The sequence below is a fragment of the Pomacea canaliculata genome, linkage group LG1 (genome assembly GCF_003073045.1).
Source record: "Pomacea canaliculata isolate SZHN2017 linkage group LG1, ASM307304v1, whole genome shotgun sequence".
Taxonomy (NCBI): domain Eukaryota; kingdom Metazoa; phylum Mollusca; class Gastropoda; order Architaenioglossa; family Ampullariidae; genus Pomacea; species Pomacea canaliculata.
The window spans coordinates 16,698,527-16,710,677 of record NC_037590.1 but is presented as its reverse complement, the minus strand read 5'-3'; the positions used below and the strand labels follow the sequence as shown (position 1 = coordinate 16,710,677).

Here is a 12,151-nt window from a genome sequence, read left to right as displayed (position 1 = left end):
AGTACATGTACTCTCCACCCGTTGGATTCACGATAAGAACACGTCAATAAGATGCGAGAGAGTTGGCCACGTGACCTTTCGACGTCCACTGCGCGTGCAGGAAGGACTGCTCTGATTGGCTGTTTTCACCGCTGAGCGCGATGGCGGAGATGCGCAACGCTCGAAAAGCATCCGCGGCAGATCCTGACAAACCTTTAGATGGTCTCACAGACCTGTCAAAGAGCAGGAAAGAGGAGACTTTTTTTAACAAACGGAAAGAGAGTATCAAAATAAATATTTTAGTCAGTTGAAAAATTCGTATAATGGCTAACACCGAAAACAAAACATTTAGTAAATAAGGTTAATAGTTTGTTTTACAAATCCATTAACGATGGCATTGAGACGATGGCTACAAGAATAGGCAGCTAGCCTTGAGCGGTTGATATCTAGTGTAAACTGAATCGGTGATACACACCGAGTACAACCACTCGAAAATACATTAGCGTGTTTTTGCATGGCATCAGCTCAGTTTTAGCAGGACTGACCTTATGTTACACAGTTTATGAAAAGGCATGGGTGAATAACTGTTGCCATCAACATATCTGACAAGAAATTTTTTCTATAGATTTTTTTACAGTTTTGGAATGAGAAAGTGACAGTTTAAAATATTCCATATTACCATTTAAACACAGCAATTTCGCCTGTCAAATTAACAAGGTGTGAGCTTCATTTGTAATTCTTTGCATGCCTCAGACAAACATTGATGAAGGCATAAGGCAAAAAAAAAAAAAAAAAAGCACCAGTGTAAACATGGTTTAAAGCTGGCGAATACGAGATCTTGCTCACAAGGAAGGAAGGGGAATAAAAGGTTCTGTGTGTGTGTGTGTGTGAGAGAGAGAGAGGGAGGAAGAAATAGTGAATGGGAAAGAAAGAAAACGAGTTAACGTAATATGGACGGGGGCAGAAAATAACAGGACAGAGTTGAGATAGCACATGTTTTGTTGTCATCAACAAAGCCACAAAACCTGGGAATGTCAAAATCAGATTAAATGACTCCAAGAGAGTTGTCCTCCCCTTCAGGCCCACCCCTCCACCAACGTTCCTTCCACCTCGCGCGTCATAACAGTTCAGTATCGGTGCGGCAAACATGGATCAGCTCCAAAGGTTTCAGATGGGGCTGGGGAGGAGAGAGGCCGGGGTGGGGAGTAGGCGAAGGGAAGAAGGCGGCGATGGCAGGCTGCTGACGTAGCGCTGGCCCAGGCGTCACAGGGGGATCATGGGAAGGTAGAAAAAGCACGCAAAACCTTCATGCTCGCTTGACTAATTCGCAAGCAGAGGACACGGTGAGAGAGAACGGCCGGTGAATTATTTACAAGCCCCAGAGGCCGAGGACGAGCTTTCACCTGCGGCGACCTAGAACTCTCTGAATTGTTATCTGGACCTTGGTTTCGGACGCCAGCAGCGCCAGGTCTCCCCCTTTGCCACCGAACCCCGCACTCTGCCTCTGGACGGAAAAGTCTGCTGAGAATATGGGATTGTCCACTCCGTTTTGAAGGCTGATGTGACGTGTGAACAGGTCCCCTCCACTTCGTCAACGAACAGCGCAGTTCAAAAACAAACCATGGTGAGTTTGCTGCATTCTACCACGATCGTAACAAACACGCCGCAGATGCTTTAAAGTCGTGGACCTTCCGTTGTTAGCCCGTTAGAAAAATATCTCCTGTGCGACTGTCGTCAAACGGTGTGATGGGAACAAGGGAGAGAGTTTGAAAATCGTTAACACCCAACTTCTGGAATGGACTTTGCGATCGTCAAAGAACAGAGAGGCTTGCCACGTATTAATAGAGGAAGGTTTGTAGGCAGTTGAAGGTCCGGAGGTAGTGGCCTGACTAGCAGCACATTAATTACTAACCTCGTAGTGCCTGGGGTCGACGTGTTGGTGACCTACCAGGGCCAACTGGTCATAGCTACTTATTTACTAAACAGTTTGCCGTGCCAAGGGGAAAGCATCATCAAGCAGCCATCGCATCTAAAGGTATTTAGTTTCAGAAACTTTTTGGATTGATCATTTTAAAAAATTTACTTTGTTTTGTTACACCAACATCTGTAGGCGTCTTTTAAGTCGGTTTGGTAAAATCAGAACTGTTGACTGATGTTTGGTGGCTTACCACTTTGCGCAGATTCGGAAGGAAAATTGTTGTCTTTGAGTTATTCTAATCCATTAACTATATTAAATTTTTAAATAGGCGAATTGTTAAAATCTTGCTGTCGTTTTATGTCTCACCATTTTTTCGCCACTTAAAAAAAAAATCACAAAATAACAAAACAGCAGGTGATGCATCTTATTTCTTTGAACATGGGTTTGCATGCTTTAAATAATTTAATCTTCTCAGAAGAATTTCAAGATATGCAAGGGATACCTTCCATGTGTAATGGTCTATCTTTTTTCACATTGGTTTAAGTTCTCTTTTTTTTTTTTTTAACCAGCAAACGTATTTCTGCTATCACTTATCTACCGCAAGATGTACATAGAATTATTCTATAAAGTCACTGAAATTGAACATAAACTTTTCTGCCTAGGTATTTTCTGGTTTTATGACATTACTATATTGGATTTACATGTGTTGAGAAATATCAGATTACAATCATACAAAAAATATTCTTGTATTTAAAAAAAGGAAAAAACCTTCGTTATTTTCCTAGTTCTCAGTGCATGATGAAGTGTTAGCCAGTCTTCATTAAATAACACTGATAACTCGTAGCTCGATTTTTCACCCTTACTATTAAGCAGGGTAGATGTTAAAGCCATATTCAATGAAAGCCGGAGGAAAGTAAATAAGACTACAAATAGATTGCAATTCCCATGGAAGCCACTCAAGTTACCAATTATAATAAATATATTGTAGTTTTGCCAATGAACAACAGCAACAAATATAAGTTAGGACCATTCCTAACCAGGGTATGTGTCTATGAAGGGGGTGCCATTGATTGTCGGAGGGACAAAAAAATTACCTTGAGGAAACCTGGACTGTGATGACTTCCTAACTTTAAACTAACGATCTTTTTCCTAAAATGGAGGCTGGTAGACCTACTCACTGCGCTGGAGTGTGTTGACAGGGGGTAGGAGAGGTAGAAGTTCAATCTGTAAGATCCTTGGATGTCGATAAACTCTATATCACGAAGCTAACTTCTTCCTATTGACAAGTTACAGTCTGTTGGAAACTTGTTTCTTTGCTGCTGAAGAAACACGAACCGTGGGAAGAAGGTAGATAAACGCACGTTGAGCTGTACAAACATGGAGGGGCAAAGAGTTTGCCGATCGCTTGGATGCTGCGAGAAATTAGCAGGAATCGACCATCCTTAAAATGTTCGTGTTGACATTGGCCTCACCTGAGTAAAAACTCGGCATTTCTTCCGTATTCGTACAAGCCAGATGACAGTTTTGATTTTAAAGATGGTACCAAAAATTAAACTCATCGACGCTTCTGTTATGTCAGCTTTTATTGAGTATTATTATAGAGTGTATGATGTGTATTAATCAGTTCTTATGCAGAGCTCACCCCTACAAAATCGGTTTTGTTTTTAAAACACTGTCTCTCTTTGTTTTTTTATGGATAAAAATAACAACAAAATTTCTTTAACTCAAAGAAAGTTAATTAATTTGTTATCTGTATACATTAATGATTAAAAAAATTAAGAGTGCAAGAAAAACACACATCGTCCATAAACATTACACCTAACGACCTCTCCCATAATACTAATCTTTTTTCAGATCCTTCCCTTTGCAATATCATGCTACTCTCAGCTCTTGCTCTGGTTATTTGTTCCTTTTTTGTGTTTTCTGTATTTGATTTTTATCTTTCGTTTAGTAGGGTTGTTGATTTTTTATAGTTTATATGTTGTTTGTTTTCCTGTCCCTCGTATGCTGTCCATGTTTTTTTTTCTTGTTCTTAAGGACCAAAAGCATACTCCTTAGGAGTGTCAATATGCACTTTATTAATTTGCATTTATTATTATGATTACTGTGATAAACTTTGTGCTTTAATGAGAGATAAGGGAAAAAAGATGTAACCTATAAGCCTTTTTTGCTTTTCCATAGAGTGCTGCATTACGGTCGAGTCTCCGTCAGGGACGTTTTCACTTTTTTACTATTAAAATGTAGATTTTACCTAGTCAGGGCTGTTGCTGGGCATCTGGATCGAACATGAAAAAAAAAAACCTGGTATCTGATGTAGTGTCTCCGGAGAGCTAGAAAATTTCAGACTGCCGAAATAACGAAAAGCACGCAAGGCTGTCGGCAAGAGAGTATTTGTAGAAATGATTTCACGGTTATAAATGTACGTATGTAAGAACTCCATTTCCTCTAATAGGTTAGGGTTAATGGCAACAGAACTTCAGCTGTAGTTTTTATTTAACTCAGATGTGTGTGACTAATTTAAGATATCTAAGCAGCAACTTGTCAGCAGGAAGATGAAAATGACTATACAAGGACAGAAGGAGTCAGAGAGGGAGACAGCGAAAGGAATTTTTTGTGCCTTTCTGTTTTGCGCCTATTTTGTTTTCAGATATCGCAATATTTCTTCATGTTCGGGTTACAGCTTAGCCACTATGGGAAGCAAGCTTTGAAAAATCAAATGCATTATTTAAACGTTGCTGCTTCAATATTAATGCCAACATATAACGGCGAGGACCTTTTGATTCAAACTGCGAGACGCAATAACGTCTTGTTATACGTGTTTGCGCACACAGAAAGCAACAATAATTTACAACAAAAAGAAATAGTTCTTCCCATAATATGTCGACAATAACAAAACACCAAAAACGATTTTCACCCACCCTATTCCCCTCCCCCAAGGAAAGCTGTATGTGCGCGAGTGATCACTGCCTTTTGGTGCCCGTGGGACGGCAGATAACCGTTGCGTGAAGGGTTCTCTCTCTTTGAAGATGTTATTAAAACCTTTTTGTATGTGCGTCAAGAGTCCTCAGAAAGCAATCCTACTTTGGTCATTCATACAACGTAGAAAATGCGTTGCTGTGTGCAGGCGGGAAGGTGCCCTGTGAAGCTGCAGCCGTGTGGAGGCATGGCGCTCATGTTTGTCTTGCCCCTCTTGCTGGCCCAGAGACCCATCCACATTGAACCCCGCTCCAGCGTTCTCAGGAGGATGCCACTCCTGTTCGGCAAGCGTGGCTCCACAGCCCCTCCTACTCTCCTGTTGGTTTGAGCTCTTCTTCCATCATCGCCTCGTTCCGTAACGCAGACGATCCTGACCTGGTGGCAGATGACTTGTTGGCAAAGATATCCCGTTCTAGCCAGCTGCTGTCAAATGTCGACGCCCAACGTGATAACGGTAACAGGAATCCTGCGATAAATCCGCGCTATTTGAATGATCCTATCGGCCATGACGGTCGCTCGCATCTCAGGCTGGATAACTCTGAAGGTCCTTTAGATGACGCCATGCTTACTGTCCCTGACGCTGACACAAGGCTTGGTAGGTTGCTACGGATGAGTACTCGTGAACGGTTGCTTAGCCTCGTGGAAGCTTTGGACCAGAAAAGACAGCTAAAGTCTTGGCACGAATCGGGAAATAATTTTGCAGAGGAAAGTAAGACGGGAGATGAAGAAACCGAGTGGAGCAGTCAACCATCTGGAACACCCGAGGACACGTGGTCGAAACTCATTACAAAGCGAACAGCAAGGAGAGTCTCCCGTCTTCACCGAATGCCATTAGGGATTGGCAAGAGAACTTCACAGTCAGACACACAAGGTTCGGCTGAAGACCTTGACAGTTTTCTTGAAGACGAAGTCGACGATCCACTTGACTTCATAGAAACGAATGTCGATGACTCTTCAAAGGCAACTGACGAGGGTTTGAGCAACGTTCCTGGCCTCATCATGCAAGGAAAAGACTTCGGGGAACGTCCTAGGTAGGTATGTTGGCCAGGCTGTATGATTATTTGTATCTTTATTTTCAATTCATAAAACTGTTCGCACATCCTGTTTCTACGATTTAAAAGCATTTTCGTGAATGGAAAATTGACGCGAGTGTTTTCCAACTCACCAGCGTAACTCAAAGCAGAGATCAATAGAAGAACGACAAGTCCACAGATAGGAAGGTTTAATAGACAAGGTCACACACGTTAGATGAGTCAACGAGTCCATCCAATCACCAAATTTATTTTATGTAACTCATATGTTCCGCCACGCCCAGCCTCCCCAGTTACTCTAACCGTTATCATCGCATCACATTTCCAGCAAACCTTTGTTGTAAAGTGGACGTGCACTAGTGAGCATGTGACCTGCATGTGACCTTACGATATACAAGAAAAAATATTTCCGTATCTTTTTGAAACTCAGATGTAGAAGTAATAGATAAAGTTTTTTTGCGGATGTAAATACAGTAAGGATATTTACAATTTTTTCTTGCCAGTGACTACATCCTTTGAATGAAAAAAAAAATTCACGCTTAAATCTTGCCGGTGCTTATGTATCATACATTATAAATCATGTAAAGTTATGTTTGAACAGTTTTATAAGCTCAACAATGGCCGCTAATGTGCCAGGAAAAGAAACGAATAAATAAAGCCGAATAAAACCACTATTTTAGTAATCAAATCAGTAATTTGGAAACCCAAGTAATGGGAAAAAAACCAACAAAAACATATAAAGCAGTTCTATAAAAATCAAGATTTAAAAAAATACGTTGTGCTGGTGAGTGGTGACAGTGTATGTGGGTGCAAAAAAAAAAAAAAAAAAAATGAAAAAGACTTGGCAAAATGTTGCTGCAGATAAAGGTTTTTCTGTTTGAGCGAGTGTTACTGATAGGCGTGCGTGAATGTCTGAATGTCTCTCTGGGTGTGAGTTTGTGTCAGCGTGTGTATTAATGTTGTACTCGACATTGTTTACTCTACTGTACTAGCTTCATGTGTTTATGTCACAATGAATTCCAGGCTCGCAATGATTGCTGTCCGTCCTCCACAGCAATATGTGCTCTTATTGGCTTCTGTTTCCATAACACTTGATCTGGTTGGATGCACCTTGTTGTTGCTGACAATGCACTTTTCATGAAAAAGAGAGCTGACCTTGGCATTTTCTTGTCATAAAAACAATTCTTCGCTCCAGTTTCAACCTTCTCTATTTCCATGTAAAGTGAAGTTGACTGTCAACAAAGCGCATCCAATTAGACTATACATTGTATGCATAGCAGCCAGTCAGAGCTTAGGGGGATAAGTGTCATTGTCGACAATAACATCGGGCATGCATTTGGAGAAAGACAGAAAGAAAAAAGTGAATGAAAGTTGTAAAGCAATATTAGTGCTAGATTTATCAATCGGTTAAATGGCGAATGAAACCACGTCACTCAGTCCCTCGTGTTGTCTCCGCCTTTCATAAATTTGTCTCGCGTTCTCTATATAACCCTGTATGTCATATACAGCTGGATTTTCTTACAGAAATTTCTGCTTGCATCAGTTTTATGGTCAATATTTCTTCCCGACCCACCTTGTACCATCATCAGTAAATGTCAGATGTTAGGAGGACAGCATGATCCTATCAAGCGAAAAGTATTGAAATACTAGTCAAACATATTTTGCTGTCCGTAACTCAGTCTGTCAGTCTGTTTTTTTCTGTCCGGTTTCCTTGACAGGATAGATGAAAGGTGGGATATGTTGGAAAAAGCGGACCTAAATATTTTATCAAAGAAGAGATTGAATTTCGTTGGTCCTACATTTTATATGACATCGTCGAGACATGCGTACTTAATTTTGTTTAGTAATCTGTTTGCTCCAAGTCCCCCACGATTGGATAGCCATGGATGAACTCGAAGAAGACGAATGAGAAAAAATAAAAAAGACACTAAGAACAAACGCGTGTGCATGCACACACACATGTGCATGAATTGTCCATTTTTTAAAGACTTTTTCTAAAAATCTAAACCTTTCTCCTGACATGCTTTCATACATTACTTTATTTGCAGTTCATCCCCAGATAACTCGGCATTGGTATCAGCAGTTGAAGCCGCCTGGCATAGCTACTGTGAGTATAGCACAGACAGCATTGTAGATGTTGGATGATAAAGACTTTAAGAAAATTCTTGCACAGGCATTCTTGTTCTCTGTACTAACATCCAGCCCCACCTCCACACATTTCTGCCATTTTTCCCACGTCTCACATGATTACATTGCAGACACGCAAAGACATAGGGGAAGGCACAAAAGAAAGATGCGACTTAAAAAAAAATGTTTGAGTGATTGATCTCCAAACAAAGCACATCTGAAAACAAAGGCAAACAAATTAATACCTTCACCCATTTTTTTTCTCTTTTTATTTTTCAGTAACTGGTCTTCGTAGCCCACCAGAGGATTCTGACCGTTTGGAGGACCCCTAAACCCGAAAAGTACTCACGATTTATGTAGTGGGGTGTAGGGGGAGGCTGAGGTGGAGAAACTGTTTACCTGACTTCAATATAAAACGCACTTTCTTTATCAACTAGCTTAGTTACAGCCAAGCATCTTTAGCTGAGAAGAAGATGATAACCATTGTGCCTTTTTGTGTCCCAGGATGAAAAGCGAAAAGGTCAGGAAGAAACGTGATGCATTAAATTTTTTGAAACTGTGTCTTGTCAGAAGAAACCTTAAAGGAGAAAGGAAAACATCTGAAATAATTGTTAATGACAGACGTTCCTCAACTTATTATCTATCTTTTCAGTTGCTTTCTTTAATTCTGTCTTCTTCTTTCTTTCATTCTTTGTTTTTCCGTCCACCCGTCCTTTCTGGTTTTCATTATATTTGTTTTCTGTCCTTTTGTTGACAAACATTTACAAATAATTTTGACTCGTTCGTTTTAAATTCCAACAATTCGTTCGACGTTGATTCATAATTTAATTTTAACAGTATTAGCTGACCTGACCTATTGACAGTTTTGGAAATGTACATCTGGTAATCATCTACAGCCATGTAATTGAAACAAAGTAGTGTAGGTCATGTAAGTAGTTCTTGCTAAAAGAGTTATTACCTCTCCTAATTCTTTATCACAGACACTATTAAAAATGAATGGAGGGCTTGGTAAGCAGGCGGAAGAGAAACCGACCAACAGTCGAAGCGGACCGCTGATGACGTCACTGACATTAACCAATCAGAAATTATTTTGATGACGTAATACCTTGTAATCGTATTTGAAGGAGGCTGTTTCGCAACATATATGCTCCTGCTTTCAAAATTTAGTGAGTCTTTTGATTTACTGCTTTCGAAGTATATAGTTTGTTATGTGTGCTATATTATCCTGGCTACCTGGCTGATGTAGCTTGATGTATAGCTTTACTGACTTCGATAAACCAGTGTAAACTTTTATTAAACACCAATATTTTATAGCTTTGTTGGGAAGTTATCATCCACACAAAGCAAACAGCCGTCCATGCACAGTCTCCTACATTAAATAAAGGGAAACTATTAACAGTAGCATTTTGCTCAAGATTGTCCTCAAACGTTTTCGCTTCTAACCAGCAAGAGGATCGAGAAGAGCTCAGTTTTCATGGGCAATCGTGTCGTTTTGAAACAACATGACAGAAACTATATTTTGGCTCTGCTTCATCAAGCGATTGCAATCAAAACCACGCTTTTTATCTTTGTGTTATCGCCAGGAAGTAGTTGTCATTTTTTCTCAAGTCCGTAAATGCATCAGAGCTTTACAACACTCAACTTTTACGGAAATATCATTGCACAAAACAACAGATATTCGCGTGTTCCGCCTATTGGATGGGAATCACTGATCCGAAACTAACGGAAGAGACTCTGGCTAGCTCTGTTTAAAGCCTGCGACCCGCCGTATTAGCATCCGTAAGGGAATACTGTTTCAGTATTTTGAATACCTTAGTTGCATAGTGGTCTTGTCAAAAGATTTTCAACCTTTCCGCGTTCTCATAGTCTTCGTGGAACGTAAGATATTTATTTACATATAGGATATTAGACAACTTCATAATGTACTAATTGCAACAGAAGCCGACGATGCTGATTTATTCAACCCGATGGCTGTACTTGAAAACCAGTAAGATCTGTGAAATATACTTCGCGAAACATAAGTTGAAAACATTCTCTGAAGAATAGCCATTCTTGTCACACTTCTAGTTTATCGTAGAGCCTAAATATTCCGACTACGTGTCTACTTTGTCTAAAAACAGGAAAACATAAATAATCAAAATGGATTTCGTTGGCACTTATTCTTTTTTATCTACTGCTCATTGAGAGTGCTACCTGCACAGCAGCTTTGTCTTTTATAATGGCTTTTCATCTGATGAAGTATCTAAGGTTATCTTACAAGGAAGGAGTGTCGATGGAAATCAGACCCAACTCGTGGTGAAAGTCTGATATATTTGCTCATTCTGATCTAATTTTAGGAAAACTTATTCAGGAAGAGAACAAGAAAAAAAAACACAAACAAAACACTGCGATCTAAGATAAAACGTTCCTAAACTAAGATGGACCAGGTGAAAACGCTCGTCTTGAAAACCGGGAAAATTCCGGAAGCCAGGATAAATCAGTCCTTCATCTACAGCTGGCGAATCAGTCTCGAAGCTGACAAACTCTATAGTTCTGTTTCACAATAAAGAAGCTTTCATGCAGTTTTTCTTCGTTCTTTATGATTAAATATCTTTTGATTCCAGATGGTATCGTAAATATTGCAAATGTTGAATTGTTCTGAGCGACGTCGAATATATGTATCATGCTTTCTCAAAACTTGCAAGAACAGAAGTTGGACGATTGCTGGCATGTGATCTCCACCCTGATCACAAACCCGGAAGACTTCTCTCTCTCTCTCTCACACACACACAAATAAACACGTGTAAGAAGACACACACACACACACACATATATATATACACATATCCTGAGAAAGGAAATAGACATATGACATTTTCTTTACTTCCACTAGTAACATTTACTGCTCTTCTGTGTGTTGGGTTATGCAACATCCTGCAGCAATGTCTGTGCACCTTTGTAGTGAAAATAACCTTTGCACCTGCAGACCTTTGTGAGTATACAGGGATGATGTTTGCATGTTTACAAAGAAAACGGAAGGTCGTTGTTCGCAAACAAGGAAATCACGTTTCTTTTCTTATTCTGCATCATGTTTAAAGATAGGAGTGATTTTCTGAGAAGGTTTTGTGCAAGGAACGAAGGAGAAAAACAAGATATTTCATCACGAATATTTCTGCATACAATATAATCTTTTTCCTGCAACACACACACACACACACACGTACACACACTTAAAAATACGAAGACAGAGGGAAAGGTCTTTCTTTTCTGTCTTTGATGAGTTTAATGTCTGAAAACCTGACATACGGCATGACTAAAAAGGTAGAAAATATATACATGACAAAATTATGGACAGGAGTGCTGTCAAATAAATATCGAATATCGAATAAATATCGAATTCAAAATATCGAATGACTAAATGGGTAGATCCTTTGGATACTTCTGTATGTTGTTTTTGTTGAAATTACTTTGGCAGTCTTTGGTGTTCGGTTATGCTCGTTCTTTTAGTGTTCGAAGTAAAAACAGGTGACTGCTAAAGTAAACATTGATGTATCAGTGTCGAATTTTGTTTCCCTAACACACCTTTGTCAATGTTCAGACCTTCACAGCTCCAGCATCAAAGAAACTTTTTCAACATTTTCTAGCATCGTTAGGACAAAACACAAACAGAACTTAACTACTTAACGACAGTGTACAGGTACTTGGTTGAAGTTCATGCAAGTCGATGTCAGCGGTCATAATATATACTTTGAAAAGGTCTAAGGTCTTTAATTACTATCTTCTGTCAAATACCACCCGCCTGCTTCACTTACAAAAAAGATTCTTTACTCGGGCTTAATGCATGCAATTAAATCTTGTTCCGCGAAGTGCATTTCGTGTGTGGAATTATTCCGGTAGCTTTATTGGGAGAATAAAAAGATGGTGCATTTCGAAAGCTGACTTTTGTTTTAGTTTTATGTTACCGCTAGAATCGGACAGTTTTTTTGTGAGAGAGTTCTTATGTTAGTGCCAGGACATTGCTAGAAGCCCGGTAAACAGGACCAGATGCCTTGCGTAATGTTCAGAACTTATTAAACAGTCTGGCTCTTTGATTTTAAATATAGATAAAGACTGAGTTGTTTTAGGTCTCGTCCAGTGTCCT

General features: G+C 39.7%; 1 protein-coding gene across 2 annotated transcripts; it reads left to right on the top strand.

Annotated features, from left to right (window-relative positions):
* Positions 1-864: 864 nt before the first annotated feature.
* LOC112573567 lies at positions 865-10,592 on the top strand. 2 transcript variants are annotated; one of them, XM_025254057.1, is made up of 4 exons: positions 865-1,603; positions 5,022-5,904; positions 7,953-8,011; positions 8,311-10,592. In XM_025254057.1, exons 2-4 carry the CDS (start codon positions 5,435-5,437, stop codon positions 8,361-8,363), a joined length of 582 nt encoding a protein of 193 aa, XP_025109842.1. In that variant the 5' UTR covers positions 865-1,603; positions 5,022-5,434; the 3' UTR covers positions 8,364-10,592. The 2 variants fall into 2 exon arrangements, with proteins under 2 accessions (XP_025109842.1, XP_025109850.1); XM_025254065.1 differs by having other exon boundaries at positions 865-2,014.
* Positions 10,593-12,151: the final 1,559 nt, after the last annotated feature.

What these genes read in the sequence shown, in the direction of transcription:
- LOC112573567 (XM_025254057.1), top strand. Translation starts at nt 5,435, where the DNA reads ATGCTTACTGTCCCTGACGCTGACACAAGGCTTGGTAGGTTGCTACGG. An exon ending in GACTTCGGGGAACGTCCTAG is followed by an intron (nt 5,905 to 7,952) that starts GTAGGTATGTTG and finishes CTTTATTTGCAG; the next exon opens with TTCATCCCCAGATAACTCGG. An exon ending in AGCCGCCTGGCATAGCTACT is followed by an intron (nt 8,012 to 8,310) that starts GTGAGTATAGCA and finishes TTTATTTTTCAG; the next exon opens with TAACTGGTCTTCGTAGCCCA.